Source organism: Mustela putorius, unplaced genomic scaffold (assembly GCF_011764305.1).
Source record: "Mustela putorius furo isolate JIRA1106 unplaced genomic scaffold, ASM1176430v1.1 tig00003834_pilon_pilon_pilon, whole genome shotgun sequence".
Lineage (NCBI taxonomy): Eukaryota > Metazoa > Chordata > Mammalia > Carnivora > Mustelidae > Mustela > Mustela putorius.
In genome coordinates this window covers 126,361,473-126,387,010 of record NW_025421987.1, presented here as the reverse complement: position 1 = coordinate 126,387,010, position 25,538 = coordinate 126,361,473, and the positions used below count along the sequence as shown (strand labels likewise).

The 25,538-nt window shown below is 44.9% G+C and overlaps 1 protein-coding gene across 2 annotated transcripts in view; it reads right to left on the bottom strand.

Annotated features, from left to right (window-relative positions):
- Nucleotides 1-7,773: 7,773 nt before the first annotated feature.
- CMTM8 (CKLF like MARVEL transmembrane domain containing 8) overlaps nucleotides 7,774-25,538 on the bottom strand; it is a 105,036-nt gene continuing 87,271 nt past the window's right edge. The window contains exons 2-4 of one of the 2 annotated variants that reach the window (XM_004754302.2): nucleotides 21,915-22,088; nucleotides 9,897-10,013; nucleotides 7,774-8,217 (exon numbers count right to left, since the gene is read on the bottom strand). In XM_004754302.2, the coding sequence (XP_004754359.1) occupies nucleotides 8,134-8,217; nucleotides 9,897-10,013; nucleotides 21,915-22,088 (375 nt within the window). In that variant the 3' untranslated portion in view covers nucleotides 7,774-8,133. Of the gene's footprint in view, nucleotides 8,218-9,896; nucleotides 10,014-20,131; nucleotides 21,114-21,914; nucleotides 22,089-25,538 lie in introns of those variants that run through there. The other variant, XM_013057161.2, reaches the window with a different exon arrangement.

Here is a 25,538-nt window from a genome sequence, read left to right as displayed (position 1 = left end):
CACGAAGATTCGATAAATTAAAGCATGGAAAACTCTCGGCACTATGCTGAGCACACAGCAAGTCCTCTGAAGTACGCAGGCTCTTCTTGGCCTTTATCCTGACACCCCCAGCACTAATCACAATGCCCGGCACAAAATAGTGCATCTTTATTATTTTTCTATTTGATAGTAGACAAACTATTTACCACTTATTTATGTTTAATTGCTAGGCAGCCCAAGAATAATTGTGATTCTCATTAAACAGGTCAGATCAATTTCACTGTTGTATTCAAGCAAAATCAAGTCTGAACACGCATGCCCCGTCTGCATTCTTCGTTGTGCATACAGAATCATCCTCTACTTGGCAATGGGGGAAAAGTGAGAGAAACTATGTCTAGAGAGTCAAGAAAAGAGCAGCACGGAAAGAGCATTGGACTCAGAGGTAGCTGTCCTTGGTGTCTAGGCGCCTTGGAGCGCTCTGAGCATGAATCTCCATATCGGCAAAGCGGAGGGCAATGCAGCTTTCCTCCCAAGGCTGCTGTGAGGCTACACTGCAAAATGAGATTATGCTTGTTTGGACATTTGGCACAGGTTAGTGGAATGTGAAACAGGCTGGGATGAAAGCTGGTTGGGGCTGCCAGGTTAGGGCACTGGCAAACAGGTGCAAACAGCATTGTAAGCCAGGACCTAGCAAAAGAAAACAAAACAAAAGCAAAGACCCAAAAAAACCCCACAAAAACCAAAAAACAAAAACCTCAGGGCTGCCTTTGGTTCATGATTGCCCACTTGCTTATAACCCTCATCCCATTCAGGTGCCTTGTCCCATGTCCTATAGAAAACCAAGAGAGGTCCGTGCATAACTGAGGGACAAGAACGACTGCTAGCGCCTGCTGGCCCAGCTGTTTGTCCTCCGTTCCAGCCTGCATTTGAGAATTTGGCTTGAAACTGCACAAGTGGCTTCTCATTCTCTCCCCCTCCTGCACAGCGTGTTTCTAGAAAAGCCACCATATGGTGGGTTGTCATTGAGCAGACTGATAGCCACTGATGTTTGTCTACTCCAATATGATTGGCGAGGTGAGGTCTGCTGTCGGCCAGTGCGCACACGGTGACATTTCATACATCAGGCAGTGAAGCCCGGTCTGGGAGAGTTTTCTCTCATTTTGTTGATTTCCTATGTGCTTGCCATGCCTCCTTCGTACGGCTGTAACTTACAGACGAGCAGGTTCCCCATGCTTTGCATCTGTGCATTTTAGGAATGGTCGGGCAGGGGCAGGACACCTTATTTCCTTATGTAGTGGAGGGACTGCACAAAGCTCCTGGTTTTGTTTGCTTGACCTCTGGAGTAAGGGCATGGGAGTCTGGCTGCTGGTCTGCCCAGAGGTGAGGCTGTCTGAAGGTCAGCGTTTCTCTTTGTTAAGGGGATGGGTACCGCCTGTCTTTGGTAATAAAGTAACATAAAAATACAAGGAATAGTTTGTTTTTCATGCTAATGTTTTCTACCAGAATCACTATTCCTTCTATGAAGTTATCAGGGGGAGGGGGACGGGAGAAGAGGTGGGAGCAGGTGGGAGCATCCTACTTTCTCCATGGAATCGTTCATAAATGAGAGACATGGCGGCCAAAGAGGATTCTGCTTCCCTTCAAATGGAGATGGACGATGCATATAGTCCCCTGAATGGTTTTCATGCAATTGGTCTGGGGGCCACGGGTCCACCTTCATAACCAGGCGGTGAAGATGTTAATTCTCCCACTAATCATGAGGATCCTGGTTTTTCCAACCCCCTTGAAACCGCTGCCTGCTCTTGTTCTCGATCGAAAAATATTTGCTATTTCCTGCTCCTTATAGAAAATTTGGAGAGATTCAAAACAACGAAGAAAATGAAAATCACCCCATGATCCCACCACTCTTTATAATTTGGTTTACTCTGCCTTTTGTCAACTCCAAGTGATACTATCAATGCACTCTAATAAAAATTCCCCAGTTTTCAGTCGCAGCATTGATTTGTGTGTTCATAAAGGACTTATTTTTCTCCATTATGTAATTTTAGAAAGACAGCCCTTTAACAACTGATCTTCAATTTAATAACCAATTTAGCAAGCGCAGTTCAGCACAGCTTGCGAAGGGTGTTAAAAATACAAAGTTAAATCATTAATGATGGCGCTAATCAATTCTGGTTTGGAATAAATTTGAGAGGGAGTGGGTTGTAGTGCATTCATTTCTAAAGGCTCATTCAATGGACTTATTTATTTAACCATTCTTCTGTTAGGGTTTTAGGCTAATGCCTTTTTAATTTTTGTTTTTATTTTAAGACAACTGTATGCCACATGCAGAGCTCAAACTCACGACCCTGCAAACAAGAGTTGCACACTCTACCAACTGAGCCAGTCAGGCACCCTGTAGTTTTTTTTTTTTTTTTTTTCCTGCCATACATAAAGCCAGGATTAACATCTTTGTGCATGAACCTCAGGCTCTTAAGAGAAGCATGCCCAAATCCAAGGGAGAGAGTACTTTTAAGGCTCTACATACATATTGCTAAAGAGATTTCTGGGAATGTTGTACCACCTCATTCCCCCACGCTGTGCCGTTTCCACCTTCTTCTTTTCCTCCCACTACTGATTTTTTCAGGTGGCTGGGCTGGGGGAGCTGCAGACTAGGGTAAGAAGGCCTGCAAGATGTCAGCCCAGGCTCTTCCAATTACTCGCGGCGTAACCTAGGACAAACCGCGGATACCTAATGAAGTCTCAACTGTCCTTATCAGATAAATGCGGCTGTGGACACCTGCTTTCTCTAAGACACAGATGTTCTGAGGACAACCGACACCTGTATGAAAGCAACTCATCAAGTATAAAATTGTAAGCTGACTCATATGAAATTTCTGTAGGTCAAAGAGTCTAATTTGGCAAGTTCATGAGTTCAACCCCAGGCTGTATCATTAAGTGGTTGGAGATTATTCGGTAATTAGTCATTTATGCCTTCCAGAAACCAATCAGCTTGTTGTGTGTTTTCCCAGGTACCTCGCCCTAACCTAACCAGCCAGTGGCTCTCATGACTAAGCGCTTTCTGACATTAGTTTTCAGGCACCATGGGTGGAGCCACAGATTCAGCTCTTCACCTGCAGGGAGGTCCCTGGCTGCCCACTCAGTGCTGGGCCCCCTGCATGCGCAGAGCACTCACTTGCCCGGCCTCTCCCCTCTCCTGCCCCCACCTCTTCTCCCGCACCATCCCCCGCCCCCGATAATTTCACAGAAAGAATGCTGATTCTGGTAGAAAACATTAGCATGAAAATCAAATTATTCCTTGTATTTGTAAGTTACTTTATTACCAAAGACAGGTAGTAACCATCCACTTAACATTGACAGCCCCGGCTTCACAGCCACGCTCAGCCTCTTTGTCTTCTAACCTATGGATCCTTCGAGGTCTTCTGGGACTCTGCAGTCATGTCCCAGCATCTTCAATGTGGCCGGCATTTACTGAACATGTACTATGGTCCACGCAACACGCCGAGCTCCAGAGGGTAGATGGAGATGAAAATGTACTACCTTGCCCATGCAACACATTGCAGACCAGATGGGAGAAAGACAGGAATAAACCACTCAGCAGTATAGCAGAGGAGGACAGGGGCCTCAGGACATTTCAAAAGGCCCCCTAGTATTTTTCTTTTAAAATTAACTTCACCTTTTTAAAAATAAATATAATGATAATATATAATGTCAATATAAATAATGACAGAGAGAAAGAGAGCACAAGCAGGGGGAGTGGAAGAGGGAGAAGCAGACTTCCCATCAAGCAGGAAGCCCAACACAGGGCTCTATCCCAGGACCCTGGGATCATGACCTGAGCGAAAGGCAGATGCTTAACCAACGGAGCCACCCAGGCTCCCACTAAGCCTTACTCTCACTGGGTTAGTTTCTTTGGCACTAAGGGCCAACTTACTTCCAGAGAAGGAAGCCATCTCTCGATGGCTAATTAGATGACTATTGCCTTTGAGATGCAACAAAGGAGAGTTTTCATTATAAGTTAAAATGACAGGAGGTCCTACTGTTCATGTTTCCTTCATAGGCGGTCTTAATATTGCAATGACCAAAGTCAGGTCAAACTCCTTTGAGTGTCCATTCTCCTGCTATTCCTCTTCCTAGGATCTTTCCATGTTATCACCATCCTTAAACAACAGCTTCGGAAAGGCCTGAGTCAGTCTCTCAAGCAGATTCTCAAATCTTCCTTTTTCTCCCCCCACCCTTCTTTTAAATACTTATTTATTTGAGAGCGAGAGAGAGCTTAGGCACATGTGGGGAGGGGCAGAGGGAGAGGGAGAATCCCAAGGAGATCTCCGCTGAGCACGGAGCCCATCCTGGGGCTCAATCTCATGACCCTGAGATCATGATCTCAGCCGAAACCAATAGTCAGACGCTTAACTCACGGTGTCACCCAAGGAGCTCCCTTTTTCTACCTTTCTACTGCTAAATAGTACTGGAACTAACATTGACCTACACCATCACTACTGTCATCTCCTTAGAGCCTGTGGCGACTACTGGAAAGTACATCAGAACCAAGGCGTTACACATTTGCTTGAAAGCCATGTGCCAGGACGTCCTCCTGTGCATTGGTTAGGGTGCCTGCTGTTGGAAGTAACAAGAATTAGTTTAAGCAAAGTGAGTATAATTGCTCATGTCATTGCAAAGCTCAGAGTCTGACAGCATGGATTCAGTGGTTCAGTGATGTAACCAAGAAGTTTCTTTCCATCCCATTGCCCTTCTTTCCAGTCACCTTCATCCTATGACTGGCTCCCCCTTGTGCTCACAAAATATTTACCAACAATTTGCCCACCTACTCATTTCCTCAGAAAGCCCTGAGTCACATGCCCATCCCTGAACCAATCGGTGTGGCCAGGGGGTACAATTAGCTTAGAGCCACACGTCCCCCATTCCAGGGTCCTGGTGGAGTCAGCTTCCGCCAAGAAGCTGGGGCATAAGTGGGTGTGTGTTTACTGAATAAAAAAACCTAAGACGACAAGAGGATGGAGAAGAGATGTGGGCCAGGCAGTGATGAGGTCCACTACTTCCCGTATTTAGTTACTCTGAATATTCTAGGGAAAAAAAAAAACCCTCTGTCATTGACATTCAAGTTTTCTCAAAACATACCTTCCCAACGCAATGTCTCTTCGGTCAACAACTTTCTTGTTGGCCACCTTCCTCAGTTTCTGAAGTCATCACCTGTCGGTTGCCAAGCTTTTTCCCTCAAGCCCGGTCCTCTTCTGTATAGCATACACCTAAGTTTACCTACCCTCTAACTTGTAAGCAGATTTGTTCTAATCTTGCCCATTACTCTCAGTCAGCCACATGGGGACAGTCCTCCTACCTTCCTTCACAGGAACCCAAGGCTGGCAGCAGCACACTGCCAGAAATTCCACGTAAGGCCAAGTGAGCAAATGCTTCTTAGGTTGTTGTCCTACAGGGTATGTGCCTGCTCACACGTCCCAGCTTTATACATCTGAATTATTTTTTTCTGCGAAAAATCCATCTTTACAATTAAAATGATAATTGTCTAGGGAATAGAAATACAGACTTTAAATTGATTTTCTACCCAAGGCTGTATCTTCCGTTAGTATTTCTGAGTGTCTGTGCTCTATGCAGAGATCACTTTATGTATTTAAATGCTTTTGTGTGCTGATAGCTTGATGGAATTTTTCTGTGAAAGCAGCAACTTTCAAATGTACAAAAATAATTGATATTGAACAGTCCTGTCTCTAGGTTTTCTTATAGTTTTCAAATATTGGCTAAATATTTATCCTTTGAGGGCTATGAGTTGGACCTTGCAATGGAGAGAGATTAATTGCCCAAAGTGTGTCATTGATTGGCCATAAGTGAGTAAATACATCAAACTCAAAACCCACCCAACTCCACCAAAGAGGACATGATGGTTTGGGGAGGGCAGCTGGTGAGCATGGATGACCGAGAACAGTTTGAGCACATTTTATACTGTGCCTGCACTAATACTTTTCAAACTCCAGAAACCTATTCTTTTTGTTATGTTGGCTGTATTGCATGTGGCTGTTTGTTTTTCTTTCTCAGGAGAAAAACTGAAGCAGTTCAAAACTTATAGCTTCCTCTGAACAACAGAGAATCATTTTGTCTAAAAACCCACACTTAAAAATTCAAGAACAAAGTCAGTATTCAAAAGAGGAAATAAGAATTTCCTTTCAGTTAAAAAATCGTGTATTTCTGGGTTTTGTTCTGTTTTTGTAGCAAACGTTCAGGACCACACAAATGGTCAAACTCCTGAAAAACCACGAATACAAACACCAAGTGCCTCCGCATGGACACAAACAAGTACTGTTCTCTTGAAATCGATCTCCTTGGTGCTACTGGTTCAAGAAAGACCTATAGCTGTGGTCTCTTTGGAGAACATTTCAAAGTGGTTTATGGAACTTTTCACTGCAGAAGTTACTGCCTATCAATGGGGCCATGATTATAGAAATCACACACACACACACACACACACCCCACAGCGGGTAGGGAGGACATAACACAGGCTTCTTTCTTGATGGCTGTTTCCAGAAGTTTCCAAAAACAGGCACATCTGGAGGTTACAGTTTGTCTGCCTTGTGTGGAGCTTTGGTTGCAATGTGACATACTTAAAAACACCCAAAGTATATGGAAGACGGATATGCCTTTGTGAGTGAGAGAGAGAGAGAGAGAGAGAGAGAGAAACAGAGAGGCAGAGCCCACCAATTCTGGCTAGTGATTTCAGCTTTTCTTGCAAAATCAGGCAAGTTGAGAGGGTATCCTGGTGATGGCTGGGGATGCAGCTTCCCTTGGACTGCAGCCCAGGTCATCTGCACGTTGGACTCAGAGTGGCCCCCTGTATTCCCCCAACACCCACCCACTCCCACCCATCGGGACCCCACACTCACCTTATGCCGGATGCCCCCCCTCCCCACTAGCTATTTGGGTCCAGAACTGTGGGTTGGTCTGTGGTGGGTGTTAGTCACTGAAGCAATCTCAACTCTCCTATATAGAGGTAAACAGAACTGGGAGAAGAACTTAAACAGGAAGACCCACCAAACAACTGACAGGGGAGAGAAACGGCGCTGGGAGAGTAGAGGCCATGGGAGTTGTGCCCACAGAGAGCGAGCAACTAAGACTTTGCACTGTCGTCAACTATACTAATGTTTCTGTGGTTTTTTGTTTTTCAACAGAAGCCCACGTTGAAAAAAATCACCCAAGATACAATGCCGTGCCAGCAAGAACCACCTTGCTTCAACACACACCTGCCTAGCTGCCTGGGGTTCTTCCCGTCATCTGACAGTCTCTAACAGTGTGGCCACAAAATGTAAGTTGTGGAGACTGGAGACGTCTTGGTCAGGTATTTTCCACAAAGTACGGTACACGTGTCACTGTGGGGTCAGCAGGTACCTTAAGGTACCTGCAAGTATTTATCGGTTTAATGGTTATACACTTATTTTAATATATATTAGGAAACAATAACCACACAGCCCATCAGTCTGGGCACTCGGCAGCATCACTCAGGGGGAGCTTGTTACTGAGCTCCAAGGCCACGTCTCATTAGATGCCTTCTGGGCCAGCTGGTTGGCATGTGGGAATTGTGGCCGCTGATGACCCCCCCACCCCGGCCTTGGGGAGACGGGTCTCTTCTACTATCCTGGCCTGGTGGCTGTGGACAAGGGTGTCTGGACAATACTACCACTAAGCAGCCTTGTGAGGATAAAGATTTCCCACAGCCCCCAACCCTGGGCTTTGAAAGTAGGTCTCCTTTCTCAAATCAGACACCTTACCCCAGATTTTGAAACATTTAATTCAGAAAAGAATCTGGCATTTTAAAAGTTAAGTTTACAAACTCGACACAGTCTTAACATCAGCAATTTACCTATTTATACATTGTCTAAGAAAATAAGGTCCATGAAGACATCAACAGGATATTTAAGAGTTCATTATAAGCTACAACAATTTGCAAGTAAGTATCCAGTTTAATTGTAACAAACCACTGTAAACAAATTTAACTAAGTATATAAAAACTTTAGTTAAATACAATTCTCTGGAAATATACATTATACCTACAGTTTGTTGTTATTGTTGTTTTTTACAGTGAGATTCTTCTTGTTTTCCCCTTTCTTTTAAAATTCTCAAAATGGCAAATCACTGTATGGTCCTGGATCTCCAAGCTATAAAACTGAAATATGTGTTTCCAGCATAGCAGATGGTGACCAAAAAGGCAAAGAACTGGAGAAAACAGAGCATAACAGAAAGAGGGCTTAGGGCACATTCTAATTAGCAGAAGTTATCATTTCACCTCCATTGAATCAGGCACTTATAGCATCCCTTGACTCCAGGCTTTCTTATCTAAAATTGCTTTATTGGTTCAATTACCTTCCTTCTGAAATGATCCCTGGCTATGTTGGTTGTTTTGGGGTTTTTCTGTTTTGGGGCTTTTTCTTTTTGTCTTTCTTTTTTGGAAACATATCTGGAAAGCTTGTAGTTTTGCTCAAATAACCACAGGGTGTTCACTTCAGGGTAAACATGGTGGTTGTGTATCTGAGAAAAACACATGTATTCCTAATTTAGTACAGACAGTTTTAGACCAGGGCTTAACCTCAGATTGCTATAGGGTCAGTTAAATAAAGGAGTCAAGTGTGTGGGAGGAAGTGATGAATCCACGGGGTATGAATGGTGAGCAGGGAAAATGCTGGCCCTTTGGAAGGGGCAGCCATCAGGCATTTCTGGCTGGTTCTTGCTGCATGATAGCTGGAACCCAGTGCTGTTAAACTTGTGATTTAATTTTTTTTTTTTTTTAAGTCGGCTCCATTCCCAGCATGGAGCTCAGTGCAGGACTGAACTCACCAGACCCTGAGATCAACACCTGAGCTGAGATCAAGAGTCAGATACTTAACTGACTGAACCATGTGCACCATGCTCTCTACCTTTAAATAGAGGCTTTCAAATATAAATATAAGACTATAAGAAACAGAGGAGGAGGGTTGCCTGGGTGGCTCATTCGACTGATCTAGCGTCCAGCTCTTGATCTCAGCTCGGGATCATGAGTTCAAGACCCATGTTGGGCTCTACAATGGGCATGGAGCCTACTTTAAAAAAAAAGAAGAACAAGAATATAATGAACGGCTGTATATCATCAATCAGTTTTAACATGATCATTTTGGTATTCCTGTCTAACCTCCATCCCCCCAACCCCATCCCCACCAATTACTTCTTTTGGGAATGGAATATTTTAAGGCCAATCTTAGAGAAACTTCTAAAACTCATTTTTTTTTTTTTAATTTTTTATTTTTTATAAACATATATTTTTATCCCCAGGGGTTAAAACTCATTTTTAAAATCGAACTACAATACACATTTATGGTGTAAATATGCAAAGAGTATGGAAGCACATAGAAAAAAGGCAGAAGCCCCTCAGGCTGCTCCCCCCACCATCCACCCAACCGTCTCTGGAAGGAACCTCTGCAGGCGTGTGCTTTCCTAAGCATTCTCATTGCATAAACAAACATCTCCACTTCTTAAGTAAAAATAAAATCATAGTGTGCTCATTTTTTTTTTTTTTTTTGCAACTGTCTTCCCACTTGAACTGTGGTCAGTAGAATTATTCTCAGACTGTCTCAAATATTTTTTCTTCCTCAAACACTTATCTTGTTCTGCCTATTTGACTTTCACTCAAGCTGGATCATTTAGCCCCTGCTCACTTCAGGCCATCAGGAGGCCCCAGTAATTTTTGCAGCTTTCCAACCAACAAGATAATTGCCAGAGTGTTAGAAGCACAGGTGAGGCTTTCCTGCCCCCACAGATGGCTTGGTCCTCCTCCTGGATCACCAGCCCCTCTGGGAGGAGAAGACTGTGACCCTGCCCACATGGGAAGGGGGCAGGGCAGGTGAAAGGGCTTGGTCACTCACCGATGAGGCTGCCCAGCTGTTGAAATTGTGGCTGTCCCTCTCGGGGGAGACAGAAGATGCATCCACCACAGCTGCCGAGAGGTATAAGACGAAGGCACTGCCATTAAAGCACAGACCCTGGGGGAGACAGGGAGGTGGGGAGGTCAGGGAGCGTGGAAGGGCTGGCACCTCTGGATTGCTCAAGAACTGCACACCAGGTCTGGTAAGAGGTGCATCTGGACACTTGGAGGGGGCAGGGATGAGGGATCTGAGAAGCAGCTTATCTGTGCCTCCGGGCAGAGGGGGCTTCCCACCAGCTTATACACGGCACACCCAGACACCCCTTACCTGTCCCCAAGACCCCCAGGCTGCCTTGTCCTTCGGCCACCTCTCTCTCTTTCAATTTGCTCTTGATCCTTGTTTCATCCAGATTTCAGACTTGGCAACCTACTGGCTGAGGAAGGCTGGCAGCTGGCGGCCTCCCTGTGAGGATGGTGGCCCCAGCTGCCATGGCACTTCAGCACCTGTCCTGGACCCAGAGCTGGGAGACAGCTCTTCCCAAAGCAGCCCCAGCCGATCTTCTATTCCCCTCAGGCTAAGCAGCAATCCTAGCAGCAACTTCTTAAAAATGAAGAGAACACTATACATATTAATAGAGCCCTCTGGGAACTAATCTCACCCCTGGCTTCATCTAATTTTTTCCTATTCTTAGAGAAGAGAGAGATGTAAATCCAAGTAGATATTTGGTTTTCGGTTATAGTTAAACTTCAGGAAATCATACTGTGAAATGTGCAAAACTTGATCCTGTCTGTAGAACAAGGGGGAGAAGTGGGGATGGGATGGGGCAAAACTGAGGCAGAAAACCAATGCTTTTTACAGGTAGGAAGAGGATGGCTCCTCTCCGAGGTCAGCCACCAAGGGTCTAACAGCTCTCCCTCTGTAATTCAGAGAGACAGGAATGGGTAGGGGTAAGAGGGAAGCACTATCTTTTTCTTTTAGAAGAAAGGCACGTAGAATTCTCAAGAGGCAGGTCCTCACATTCTGAGGTGGGCTATGTATCCCTCCGACCACCTCCACACTTTGCTGATATTGTTCTGGGTTAAGGAGATTAACCTTTATGATAAGGGTCAGTCCCAGGATTCAGGCTGCCCATGAAGCTCGCCTGCCATGAGAGACGTGCCCCCTGGGGCGTCTGGGTGGCTCAGCTGGTTAAGTGTTGACTCTTGATTTCCACTAGGGTCATGATCTTAGGTATCTGGGATCAAGCCCAGCACTGGGCTCCCCACTAAGCAGGGAGTCTGCTTGAGATTCTCTCTCCCTCTCCTCTCCCTCACTCTCCCTAATAAAGAAGTCTTTTAAAAAAAAAAAAAAAAAAAAAAGTCCCCAGGAAGCCCTGGTTTCCCTGGATGATTCATTATGTTTGCTGGTTGTGGGGTTTTCTTGGTCCAGGAACACATCTGTGCCTTTTTTAAACCTCTAGTGTTTTTTTTTTCTTTTTTAAATTGCACATTACCTCTAGAATTTTGCACATGTATTATTTGCCAAGTAAAGGACTTCCTTTTTTTTTTTTCTTAAATGCTGAAACAGTTCGATGTCGTTATCTTTGAGGGGTATGAAACTTCAGTTTCCATTTTGCAGCATTTTATGGGTAGCAGTTAAGCTTATTCATTTAATAAATTAGCCATGTAGTACATTTTTTTTTTTTAAGATTTTATTTATTTATTTGTCAGAGAGACAGCGAGCGAGAGCGAGCACAGGCAGACAGAGAGGCAGGCAGAGGCAGAGGGAGAAGCAGGCTCCCTGTGGAGCAAGGAGCCCGATGTGGGACTCGATCCCAGGACGCTGGGATCATGACCTGAGCCGAAGGCAGCCGCTTAACCCACTGAGCCACCCAGGCGTCCCGGCCATGTAGTACATTTAAAACATTAAAATGCATAAGAGAAAAAAAATTAAAAAGTAATGCACGTTCATGGTAACCAAACAAAATCCCATCTGGACAGAATAATCTGGAGTAGAAAGTCAGTCTACTCCTTTCACCTCAACCCTTTCCTCAGGTCTACACAAACACGCACTCTTACACAAACAGAGCCATAGAATCAGGAAACTCAGTGGGGCTTCTCTGTTTCGTTGGGATTTTTTTTTCTTCATTGAGAAAGATACCAGGGACAATTTCACACGTCAGTACAAACACAGGGACCTCAATTCTTGTCATGACATGAACACCTTCGAATTGAACTTTTCACCTGTTGATAGGCATTTGATGTTCCTAGTTTTCCCAGGATTATAAACACTGCTGTGAGGAATGTCTTTACACATGGATTTGGGGGCACTCCTGCATGTCCAGTCCCCATACAAGGGGAGACAAGAGTGAGCGAACTCCTGAGAGGCCAGCCTGGCCAGGACCACCCTGACACAGGCTCAGGCCCTTGTCCCTGCTGCTGCTGGGCTGCGCAGGGAGTGGGAACACGACTCTGTACTAAGTGTGGCCCAATTGATTTTCGCAAGGAAACAAGAAATTCTATTTCCCTTGGAGAGAAGTGGGGAAGAGTTTCCTTCCCCCACACACCACCCCAAAGGGTCCCAACGGGTTCTCACAGCCTCTGTTCGGCTACTTCAGAGCCAAACCTAATGGCTCCCCCCATCTTTCGAGGACTCCCAAAATAAGTATGTCTGGGGGAACACCAGGTGTGGGAAACTAGTGAAAATAGGTGGAGAGAGGAAAGAAAAAAAGAAGGGCAAAGAACCTGGATCTGAGATTGTTATAGAGGTTGGAAAAAGAGATCTGTGGGACTACAGAAGGGAAGGAGGACAAGGCAAAGCTTCAGGGGGTTCTGGAACAGCCCAGAGTGTTTCGGAAACACGAGCGTGTACTGCTCCAGAGCAATAGGACCTGAGTTGGAGACTGTTCCAGCTGAACGACCATTGAGCTCCTCCAACTCAAATGCCAGTTCTCGCATCCCTGGACCCCAGGGGTCATTGAACAAATACAGTGCCTTCTAAAAGGTTTCCAAATGACAGATGCTGGCGAGGATGCGAAGAAAGGGAAACCCTCCTACACTGTTGGTGGGAATGCAAGCTGGTGCAGCCACTCTGGAAAACAGCATGGAGGTTCCTCACAAAGTTGGAAATAGAGCTACCCTACGACCCAGCAATCATACTGCTGGGTATTTACCCTAAAGATACAAATGTAGTGATCTGAAGGGGCATGTGCCCCCGAATATTTATAGCAGCAATGTCCACAGTAGCCAAACTATGGAAAGAACCTAGATGTCCATCAACAGATGAATGGATCAAGAAGATGTGGTATATATACACAATGGAATACTATGCAGCCATCAAAAGAAATGAAATCTTGCCATTTGCAAAGACATGGATGGAACTAGAGGGTATTATGCTGAGTGAAATAAGTCAATCAGAGAAAGACAATTATCATATGATCTCCCTGATATGAGGAATTTCAGAGGCAATGTGGGGGATTTGGGGGGGAGGGAAGGAAAAAATGAAACAAGATGGGATCTGGAGGGATATAAACTATAAGAGACTCTTAATCTCACAAAACAAACTGAGGGTTGCTGGGGGTAGGGGGAAAGGGAGTGGGTGGTTGGGTTATGAACACTGGAGAGGGTATGTGCTATGGTGAGTGCTGTGAAGTGTGTAAGCCTGACAATTCACAGACCTTACCCCTGGGGCTAATAATAATTATATATGAATTAAAAAATTTAAAAAAAAATAAAAGATTTCCAGCTATTCCCTTTTGGGGAAGGTGGAGGGAGGCTATTCTTTTCTGAAATTTGATCCCTCTTTGGTATAAAATGTCCTCCCCACCCCATAAAGGCACCCATAGATAAAAACCCTCAAACAGCTAGCCCCTTTGTTGACCCTCCACACTGTGTTATTGGGATCTGCCACTGACCAAACGTAACTGTCAAGAATGCTTCATTCCTTCCCAGTAGAGGGGAGGCAGTTTCTTCCAGCGAATTCCTAAAGACTAGAACCAGGGCACTTGTGTCCCCTGGGAGCCAAGCAGACTCCAGGGCTGACAACTGTGGTTGGCCTCCCAGGACCTGCATCCTATTCCTACAAAAATCCTCTAATGTCTCAGTTTCTTTACCCACCAAACAGAAATAATCCATTCCCTCTTTGCAGTTAGTGGGAGGTGAAACACTTTAAGATCTGAAGGACCCAGCATGACCTCTGGCACCAACAGGGATTTCCCAATGATGGCTGCTACTGCCCACAGCAGGAGGCCACGCCCACCGGCCTCTGCCCTGTGACCCCTGTGGTTTGGAGTTCTTGCAGCGAAGCCAACAGGGGTGAGGTGCAGAGGACGAATCCTCAGAAAAAGCTTTTGTGGAGGTCCTGGTGCTCAGTGCTCTGAGGACAAACTGTTTTGTTCTGCCTTGAAGTTTTAGCTCAGACCAGATTTGTCAGAAAGCACATCGCAGCCTCTCTGGTAGATGATACTGCCCAGGAGCTCAGAGGTGCTCTCGGGAACCCGCTGTGGTTCCCGCTCCATGTTAAGGAAGGAGACAGTAAATGTGCACCTGTATTCTCTTCAGATGTGTTAAGGAAAATGCCTATTGTCAAGCCAAGTCCAGTGCAAAGCTCATGCCTTGTCAAGCAAAGAGATATAAGGCGAAACTACCACTCTGTTTTTTGTAGTGTCCCTTGGGAGGTCTCCCAGTCAAGCTTCCAGGGGACTAAAAGGGATCTACTGATCCCTTCTCTGAAATCTTAGATATTCCCCAAATGCTCCGAAAGACCAAAAGTAAATCCCAAAGTCACCTGACAGCGAAAACTGTCTAGCATGGACATGGGAGCAATGCAGTCTTTATCATTTCTTTTAGCAGGAAAATGCATGTATTTTGGAGAAATATTAACATGTCTGATTACAGTGCTGCCCCCAGACTCAGGAGGAGGGGTCAACTTATGTAATAAATGCACCAGATTACTTCTTCCTAAAATTTGGAAAAAGAAAAATCGTGATTGCAAACATATCTGGCCTAAAGGTTCCAGGGAAGAGGTGTGGACCCGTATTATCTGTAAACCTGTGTTTTCTACACATTAGGTGCCTAAGAATTATCTGGAAAGCTTATAATAGAGATTTCCAGACCCTCCATAGAGCTTCTGATCCAGTCGGTCTGGGGCAGGGCCAAAGATTTCCAATAAGCTCCCATGTGATGCTACTGGTCCAGGGGCTGTACTTTGAGCAGTGAAATTCTAGAAGGCTCAGTCTGGCACCAGAAGCCTATTGGCTATCTCTGGAAAGTCCCGGTCCACCTGACCCCTGTCATGCTTCAGTTAGTGTGGGACATACAGTGGCGGCTAGCGAGCGTCCAAACTAGTCTGTTTCTACATGAGCCCCTGCTGGGCGTAGGTAATAAAAGACCTGAGACCTCCACTGTTACACGTGAAAACTTTCCGCAGACCCCACTCAGGATGTCCAGTTAACACTGCTCAACCCACTCACGATTGCTCGGAGAGGTCGCAAAGGGGCTTCTCAAAGCAGGAAATAGAAACCCCCTCAACCCGAAGTCAGACATGTTTGACCTGTAGCATCTGCCAGTAACAAAATAAGTTTTTTAAATGTGGCTATAAATATTTTAAAAGTGAAAGAGTTCACACAAAAGCCCAGATTTCTGGATTGCCTTAGGGAGGGAAATAAACAACAGATCTAACAATTCTGAGAGCCCGTTTGCAATTTATTTCTTTGGGAAGTGAAGAATATTCCCCATTTGGTTAAGATGCCTCCAAACTGTTTCTGGGTGGTGAGAATTCAGCACTCACTGAATTTACACTCACTTGCATGACCCATCTGGTCTTGGCCCACATGTGAGTGTGCAACCTGTAGGTGGAGGCTGACGGGCTTGCTTGATGAGATGAAGGATTCAATAACTCTAATGGGTCTACAAGTCCTGGTCTCCTGACTGCTGGTTGGGTTCTTATACATTACTCAGGCAGAGGCATGCCTGGAATGGAACAAGATCAGAAAAAAATGCTGGATGGAAATAGAGAGAGATGGACCCCAGCTGTGTGTGCATCTGGGAGAAGCCATGAGGCTCTAAATCTCCATTTTCTGGCTTATAAAAGGGGGACACACTTCATTATGATGAATTCTGATCAAGCAAATCAAAGCATTTTAAAACTAGGAAGTGCCAGAAGGGAGCATTGTTAATTAAAAAAAAAAAAAAAAAAACAAACCAAAAACCAAAAAAAACAATATTTGAGGGTGCCTGGGTGGCTCAGCTGGTTGAGCAACTGCCTTCGGCTCTGGTCATGATCCTGGAGTCCCGGGATTAAGTCTCAAATCGGGCTCCCTGCTCAGTTGGGGGGGGGGGTGAAGACGTGGGGGGGGGGAATGTCTGCTTCTTCCTCTGACCTGCCACCTCTCATGCTCACTCTCTCTCTTTCTCTCTTTCTCAAATACATAAATAAAATCTTGAAAAAAAAAAAAATAAAAGCAATACTTCATTTTTTTTTTAAAATTTTAAATAATCTCTTCACCTAACATGGGGCTCAAATTTACATACCCAAGATTAAGAGTCTCATGCTCCACTTGATGGAATGAGAACTGGGTGTTAGAGGCAAATGATGAATCACTAAATTCTCTCCCTTAAACTAATAATACAGTACATGTTAACTGATCTGAATGTAAATAAAGAATTAAAAACTTCAAAAATTATATATTTATAGAATTAAAAATATAATGTATAATTATATGTATAATTATATGTATAATTATAATGTATAATTAAATATAATCCATATATTTACATACAAAATTATATGTTTATAATATATAAATGTAATTAATTATGTAATCATATAAATATATATGTGTGTGTGTGTGTGTATATATATGCCAAGCCACTGGTCTGTGGACCATCCAAACAGGCTCACAGAGAGGCCACGTGTAGGTACTCTGGCCCTGGCCAGAGCAGTATCAGCTGCTAGTCATGTGATGACTCCAGCCTCCAGCCACCTTCAAGCCATCCCAGCTGATGAGGGAAGCAGAGCTAGACTGTCCTATTGAGCTCCTCCCAAATCACAAATTTATGAGCAAATCCAATCTTGTTATTGCTTAGGGGAAAAACAAAGTCTCATGCTCTACCGACTGAGCTAGAGCAGTCTTCTAATTTTTAAATATTTTTAATATTAAAATTATAATTTTTTTCAATTTTTATTTTAAATTCTTTTTTTAAAAAAGATTTTATTTATTTATTTGACAGACAGAGATCACAAGTAGGCAGAGAGAGAGGGGGAAGCAGGCTCCCTGCTGAGCAGAGAGCCCAATGTGGGGCTTGATCCCAGGACCCTGGGATCATGACCTGAGCTGAAGGCAGAGGCTTTAACCCACTGAGCCACCCAGGTGCCCCTCAACTTTTATTTTAAATTTAAATAAATAATTTAAAATTTTAAATTAATTTAAATTTTTATTTTAAATTTAAATAATTAAAATTTGAATTTTTATTTAAAACTTTATTTTTAAATTTCAAAATTTTATTTGAATTTAAAATTTACATTTTAAATTTTAAACCACTGGGTAGCTCAGATGGTTAAGCAGCTGACTCTTGATTTCAGCTCAGGTCATGATCTCAAGGTCTTGGGATGAAGCTCCATGTAGGGCTCCATTCTTAGTGGTGAATCTGCTGGGGATTTTCTCTCTCTCTCCCTCTGCCCCTTCCCTTGTTCTCTCTCTCTCTCTAAAATAAGTAAATAAATCTTTAATTTTAAAAAAATTTAATGTAGTAAGACATTTTAAATATTTTTAAAAATATAAAATAATAAATTAATGAAACATAAATTAAGACAAAAGAAACTATTTTAAAATATTTTGAAATTTAAAATTTTTAATGTAAAAGTCAGTGGAAGTACTTTTGGCTTAGAGAAGAGAGAGACCAGAGATGATATGGAGCAGAAGTCAGCAAACTACGGGCATAGGCCAAATCTGGCCCACAGCCAGTTTGTGGGAATAAAGTTTTATAGGAAAGACTATCACGTTCATTCATTTGCAAATTGTCTACAGCTGATCTCAAGGTGCAAGCAGAGCTGAGTAGTCATGACAGATTGTATAGCCCCCCAAAGAGAAAATACTTACTGTCTGGTCCTGTATAGCGGAAGTTTGCCCAGCCCTGATCCAGATAACATCCCTAGGAATTGAGACTCAGCAGGAGTGGAATGCAAGGTACCGCTCATGCCCGCATTTACCCACTTCCTCTCCTGTGACAGTCTCCAAGTTCTCTTCTTCCAAGTTCCAAGCACTTTGCTCAAGACACCCTTTTAAGACCCCTCTTTCTCCATAACAGCATTCCTTACATGCCCTCGCCCCCCTGGGCTGTATGCTCTCCCTGTGACTGCTACTTCGAGGGGCTCCCCTTTTTTGATTCCCCACATCCAAATGAGTCTTTCCTCCCAGTGCCCACCCAGGGAGGCAGGACCCCAAATCCAGCAAGGCTGGTTGTGCCGCCCCAGGTGGCTCTGGGCACATAGACTGGTTTTACTTTCAGAACCACATTTCTGAGAATCGTAGTGGAGAATCCTCCCTTTTGTATTTGGGAAAACCGTCAAGAGGCAGTAACTGTGCTTTGTGAAATCGAATGAGACCTGCTTTCTTGTGGGTTGACTTAGCTCTGAAGGCAGCTCCCAGGAAGAACAAAGCCAGGTACATTTTGAGCAGTGATGGTGCTGTGGGCAAGGCCTGCCAAGTTCATTTCTGTCTACAACCCACAAATACGCTATACTTCAAATCTGGTTTATCAACCAGTTATTGGGAGCTGGATATTTTTCTGATATATTGGTTGAAAACAAACAAAAAGAGAGTATCACTCTATAGAGGTCTGTTTCATACAGACATGTGTGGCACTAAATGGGGTTCTTTTGTTTCTTAAATCATGCAGCTACTTCAAATTCCCCAACAAGACTGCAAATGCTCCAAGGCAAGGGAGACCTCACCTTTTATCTCTGTGAGCTCCCCTTAGGATGTGCATGCTCAGTCTTCAAGATGACACTAAATGCTGGCTCCTCCTGGAAGAGTTCCCAGCTGTCCCAGCTAAGATGGTAACTTCCGTCACACTTTCTACAGGGTACCATGATGATGGGATGATTTCATATGTTAACCTGCCTGGGCCACAGGTACACAGATATTTGGTCAAACCTTATTCTGGGTCTATCTGTAGGGGTTTCTGGATGAGACTAACATTTGAATCTACAGAGTGAGTAAAGCAGACTGCCCTCTCTAAGTGGGTGGGCTTCGTCAAATCAGTTGAAGAACTGAATAGAACAAGAAGGCTGAGTAAGTGGGAAGTGCTCCTGCCAGACTGCCTTGAGCTGGGACAGCAGTCTTTTTTCCTGCCTTTAGGCTTGAATTGAAACATCAGGTCTTCTTCAGTCTCAAGCCTGGTGGCTTTCGGACTAGAACTTAGAGCATCCCTAGTTCTCAGGCCTTTGAACTCAGCCGGGAACTACACCATCAGCATTCCTGGGTCTCTGGCTTGTGGACAGCAGATCTTGGGACTTCTCAGTTTCCACAATCATGTGAACCAATTCCTTCTAATAAATCTCTTTATACACACACACAACCTAAAGCCCGTGCTTCTCTAGAGAACTCTGACTAATACAGAATTTAGATCAAGAGTGGGGTAGAGAGATTTTGGAACCAGGAGTGGGATGTTGCTGTAACAAAGATCTAAAAATATAAAATTGGCTTTGGAACTGGATAATGAGTAAAGGCTGTAGAATTTTGAAGAACATACTAGAACTATGGATGTTGAAGCTGATTAAGACTTTATCTATTTGTCAAAGAGAGAGAGAGCACAAGAAGGGGAAGCAGCAGACAGATGGAGAAGCAGGCTCCCTGCTGAGCAAGGAGTGGATGCAGGACTCGCTCCCAGGACCCTGGGATCACGACCAGAGATGAAGGCAGACGCTTAAATGACTGAGCCACCGAGGAGTCCCAAAAACTGGATATTTAAATGGGGAGATTTTTTAAGCAAAGTGTTCCTCCTGTTTATAGTAAAATGCACAAGGAGAGAGATGAATTAAAGAAGAAACTGTTGAACTTGAAGGTCTGGAAAGTTCTCAGCCTATCCATATTGCAAAAAAAATAAGAAAGCTTGGGATGCTGGGTGGCACAAGTGGTTGAGCATCCAAATCTTCTTGGTTTCAGCTCAGGTTGTAATCTCGGGGTCTTGGGATCGAGCCCCGTGTTGGGCTGTGCACACTCAGCATGGAGTCTGCTTAGGACTCTCTCTCCTCCTCTCCCTCCATTCTTCCCCCCAACTCTCTCTCTCTCAAATAAATTTTTAAAAAAACTACTAAAAGAAAGAAAGAGCTTGCTCCAAAGAGAACAGTACAGGTGTGGCCAAACAACCATTTGATAAAGAGATCATGGCTGCAAACCACAGATCTAATCATGTGTCAGCAGAAGCCAGGAACAGGTAAGGGATTATACCAGTGAAACACTGCCATTTGAACGAAAAGGGTGGAGATGGGACAAAATAAAGAATTGCTGCCGACTTCGAACCACAGAGCCATTTGGCTGTGAATACGTGCCAGTCTTCCAGAAAAAAAAATGAATCACCAAGAGGCTGATGCAGAGATGATCAGGCCCCAGGGAAAAGTTGGTTACTCCTCAGTTTCAAAGGGTTGGCCTGCCTCTCTGGGTTCTGTGTCTCAGGGGCAGGGTCACCCAACAGATGCATAGGGGTGACAATGCCACCCCAGGAGGCCTAATGGCAGAGCACTGAACCAAAGAGACTTATTCTGGAGACTTAAGACCCAATAGAATTTGTCTTGTAAGTTCCGGGTTTGCCTGGGACTCGCCTCCCCTTCCTTCTTCTCTATTTTTCCTTTTGGAAAGGGAACATCTATCCTGTGCCTGTCCCACCACTGTATCCTGGAAGTACATAACTTGTCTGGTTTCAGAGGCTCGCGGCTGGAGAGGAATTCTGCCTGAGGATGAACTGTACCTCCACTCTCATCGTACTTGATCTCGATGACATTTAGGAGAAACTTTGGATCTTAGACTTCAGTCGATGCTGGAACGAGTTAAGACTTTTGGGGAGGCTGAGATGGAATGAAAGCATTTTGCACATTCGAAGGGCATGATTTTTGGGGAGGCAGGGGCAGAATATTATGGACTGAATGTCTGTGTCCCCCCACGTGCACAGAAGCTCTACTTGACAACATGGTGCCATTTGGAGATGCAGCATCGGAGAGGTGATCCGGGTTCGATGAGATCTGGAGGGTGGGAAGAGATGAAGGAGAGCTCACACTCTCTTTCTCTTCCATGTGAGGCCCCGGCAAGACAGCAGACACCTGCAACTCAGGAAGGGAGCTCTCACCAGAGACCAGCTCTCCTGACACCTGACTGCATCCTCTAGAAGAGTGAGAAATCCGTTTCTGTCACTTAAGCTACCCAGTCTGTAGGGCTTTGTTATGGTGCCGGAGCCAACTAAGACAGGTGCATTTGCTTATCTATTTCATCCCACACCATGTGTTCCTCTTAGTTTATCCCACACCCAGTACGGCGTCTGAAGCCAACACAAGCATCCAATCATCCTTGACTGCACTTGCTTCCAATTATGAAGACACCCATTTATTTGAACAGCAGTTCATTTTTCGTTCTAATTCTGCACACACTGTGCTTCCCAACATCAAAGAGGTCTGTGTGCAAAAGGCTAAGGTTATGGCCCCAGGAGGGGTTCGAAGGAAGTGAGGTCTGCTGAGGCTGATGCCCTGATGTGCCTGTTTCTAGGTGATGGTGTTTATGGGAAATGAATGAAGAAGTGAACTTCTCTCTTCATTCAGTCTTCCGAGAACCGGTTTGCTATTTTGACTGAAAGAAATTCCTGGATGTTCCAGCATGGCCAGTTTCATACCCAGGTATAAAACACCTGCTGCACTGGGTTCTCCCTGGCTTTGTCCCCTGCTTTGCTGGCAGAGCAACAACCCTGAATTCCAACACTAAGGACTAGGAAGGACTAAGTTCCACCCTACCTAGTGGGCAGTGGACAAGACGACGACCCCTGGCTTCCTTACCACCGTTGTCCAGGGCACCTGGGGAATCCTGGTGTAGGTCATTGTAATGTAGATGATGAGGAAGAAGACGGTGAGGACCCAGTAAAATACAGCTACGAACATGACCCAGCCAAACGCAGGGACCCGGAAGTACTCGGTTCCAGCAATCAGCGTCCACACCAGCAGTCCCAGAACCTGTAAAATGGCAGAGGCAGTTCGAAAGAAAAGGAAGACACAAGAGGAAGAAAAAGAAGGAAGCAGGGAGAGAGAAAAAAAATGTTAGGGTGCCATTTACAGCTTTTGTTCATATTCACACACACACATGACTTATGAATACAAAACAGGGGTTGCAGACTCAAGTTTGCAGATTCACGTACCCACAAATGCCAGGGAGGTACAAGAGATGAACGTGGTTGGCTGAACAGAGACCAGAAAACAAGAAAAACTGTATCTGTTCTAAGGGGTGGTCTCTACTCAGCTCCAAGAACTGCTCTGGGCCAATCTTTTATTAAGTAAACTCTAGCCCCCAAGGTGGGGCTCGAATTCATGACCCCAAGATCAAGAGTTACATTTTCCACTGGCTGGACCAGGCAGGCTCCCCTATTGTGGGTCAGTTTTGCTAGATTGTCATCTTTATTTTCCCCTCAAGAAAACACAGAAAGTCAAGTTTGTACAGGATCATCTTGATTTTTAAATGTTGGCACTAATAAGATGTTCTGAAGCACTACGAGGGGAGAAGCTACACACACCTGCTCACAGGCTGATGCTTTCAAGGAACAAGACTGTAGGTCCACTTGAGGTGGTCCACGGAACTATCTTCTCTCAAGGGACGAACTTCTGAGGACTCCCCACCTGCCACCGCTGCCCTCTCTTGCCCTGTCCCCCGGCAGATGGCAAATAATGCATGGCCTGAGAGAATTTTCAGAAAGGAGAACACCCAAGGGCCCAGTGCAGATGCCGGCATTGAGCATTTTAACATAAGCCATGCATTTATTCCAGGAAGAGCCATCCAAATCTTCACGGCCGATGAATAAGACCAAGCCCAAAGCCAAATCAATCTCCAATTGACTAAAGGAAGATTTCATCAAGGGAAAGGAAACCGATCTGAACTGTGGGCATCTTTAGTCCTGAACAAAGGAAGGCCAGCACAAAGGATGCATCTCATATTCCAGCACCTTCCAGGGACCAGGACTTTATTCCTAGGTCATGAAAAAGTTAGTATCCCAACCATATCCCCAGAAGTCCAGGGCTGGCTCTAGCTGTTCAGGCTCAGGACAAATTATTTCATTTCTCTTTTAGCTTTCTTTGTGGCATATGGAACAAAATACTACAGGAATTTTAATCACAAATCTAGGAAGATTGTTTTCACTTATTTGTTTAGCCTCTGAGAGCACTAAACTCTGCCAAAGCTTCCTGCTGTGAGGCCCCAAGGATGGGTGGGACACACATTGAACCAACCCTGTGGTTCATAACTTAAAGTCTAGTGGGGAGAAATATCTGAATAATTGTGATTGTGGAAAATGCTATGAAGGAAAATGAAGTATGAGTGTATAATAGAGAGTTACACCCTTGTTGCAGGCATGGGAAGTGTCAGGGAAGGCCATACTGCAGAATATCCTGAAGACCCAGGAAAAGCTAGTGAGACGGACAAGCAAGAAGACAGCAAGGGCAAAGGTCTGGGGGGGAAGGGCTTTGCTGTATTCTAGAACCTGTAAGAAAGTATACTAAGTTAGGACACTGGTGCAAAATGTTTGAGAGGTCAGAGAGGGTGAGATTATATGGGCCCAGGAGGCCTAGGGATTTTGTACCTTCTCCTAAGGGTGGTGACAGGTTGGAACAAGACAGTGATAGGACCAGGGTAAAGTTTTAATAGTATCACCAGCTAGACCCCAAGACCTGACCTTTACTGCTCAGCTGCTTGTAGCCACTGACCTCTGTCCCACATTTTTCCTTAAGCTCTGCTTTCTAGCTCATCTCTTAACTGAGAAAAAAGACCGAACGGGTACAACATCCTGTGATGAAAACTGAGACTACCCCCTCAAGCAACAGCGAATGCTTGGACCCAGAGTTCTGGTGGCCCAGAACCCCCAGATCAGTTTGAACTTAAACCCCACTCATGCCTCTACAGAGAGCCCACAGAGTGACCCAGGGAATGACTGACAGATACCTTTATCTTATTATAATACTAAATCTCCAGGCACCTGGGTGGCTCAGTCAGTTAAGCATCTGCCTTCAGCTCAGGTTGTGATCTCAGGGTCCTGGGATGGAGCCCCGCATTGGGCTCTGTGCTCAGTGGGGAGCCTGCTTCTCCCTCTGCCCCTCTCCCCTGCTCATACTCATTCATGTGCTCTCTCTCACAAGAATAAAAAAATCTTAAAAAAAAAAAAATCTCCCCACAAGCTCCACAGAGGAGCCCCAGCCTCATTTACATAACACACAATGTATGTACAGGCAGGTTTCCTTAGGGCACACATGCAGCCTTACACTCCCCTCTACATGCAGTGACAAATTTAAATATTCATCCTCACCCTAAATAAAAGGAACCCCTCCACCCTTGCCTGGGGAGTCACAGCGTTGGAAGTGATTCCCCGTGATCTCCTTATTTGCTGCACGAGACCTCCGCCTGGTGGGGTTTCCATCCGTGTCTCACCATGGAGAGAACGCACATTAGTTTGGCTACAGTACTACTCTGGCTGCTTGGGGAGGATAGGCACGTGGAAGGGAAGGGAGTATGTGTGAGGAGACAAGCTCACAGACTGTCACAATAGTCCCAGTGGGAGAAGATGATGTATTCAAGACCAAGATGGTGGCAGCGACTATTGGGAAGTGAGGGAATTCCAGACACACATCCGAAGTGGCCAGGGCAGGACCTGAACAAATTTAGTAGGTTAGGACAGAGTGGAAAGATATGCAGAGTCTCTGGAAAGATGTACGGTGTATAAGAGGGCTGTCACTTCCTCACCTGAACAATGAAACAAGAACAGGTGAAGGGGCGGATCTACACCACAGCTTCAGAGCTCCGTTTTCAACCAACCCAGCCTGAGGCGGGCAGGACCTCCAGATAAGGATGACAAGTGGATGCTGCAGGGACAAGGGTGCAGGCCCCTCTTTTCAGAAGGAAACTTACTGTGAGGTCATGAAGCCCGCAGACAGGTTTCCGAGGGACACTGCCCACTGCTCACCGCGAGGTGACCACCTATCTGCTACAGTTTGGATGCTGTGCCAGGGAGTTCAAGACAGACTCTCAGTGTTGCTGCTTCCCCTTTGGAGGTGAAAGCTGCGGTTCCTTTTATCCATTTGATACTGTATATGATTCCAAAGCAATGCTTAATGGAGACGTGTTTTTATGCTTCCATTCGTGGCAGCAGAATTGATCAAAAGTGAAGACGTGCAAAATGAGATAGAATTCCAGAAAGTGCTAAGCCTCACACAGACGGGGTTTCGGGCCTGAATTCATTTTAACTGACAGGTAATCTACACACAGAGAGATCCTCATCAGATCAGTGAGACTGATAATAGATGTAATCCAGCACGGTGGGGTCTGAAAGAACATCACGGGATTCCTGATTCCAACTGAAGGGGTCAGAACAGCCTTTTGTTGGTGATGCACAGAAGAAACATCACTGTGTGAAGAAACACAGCAAA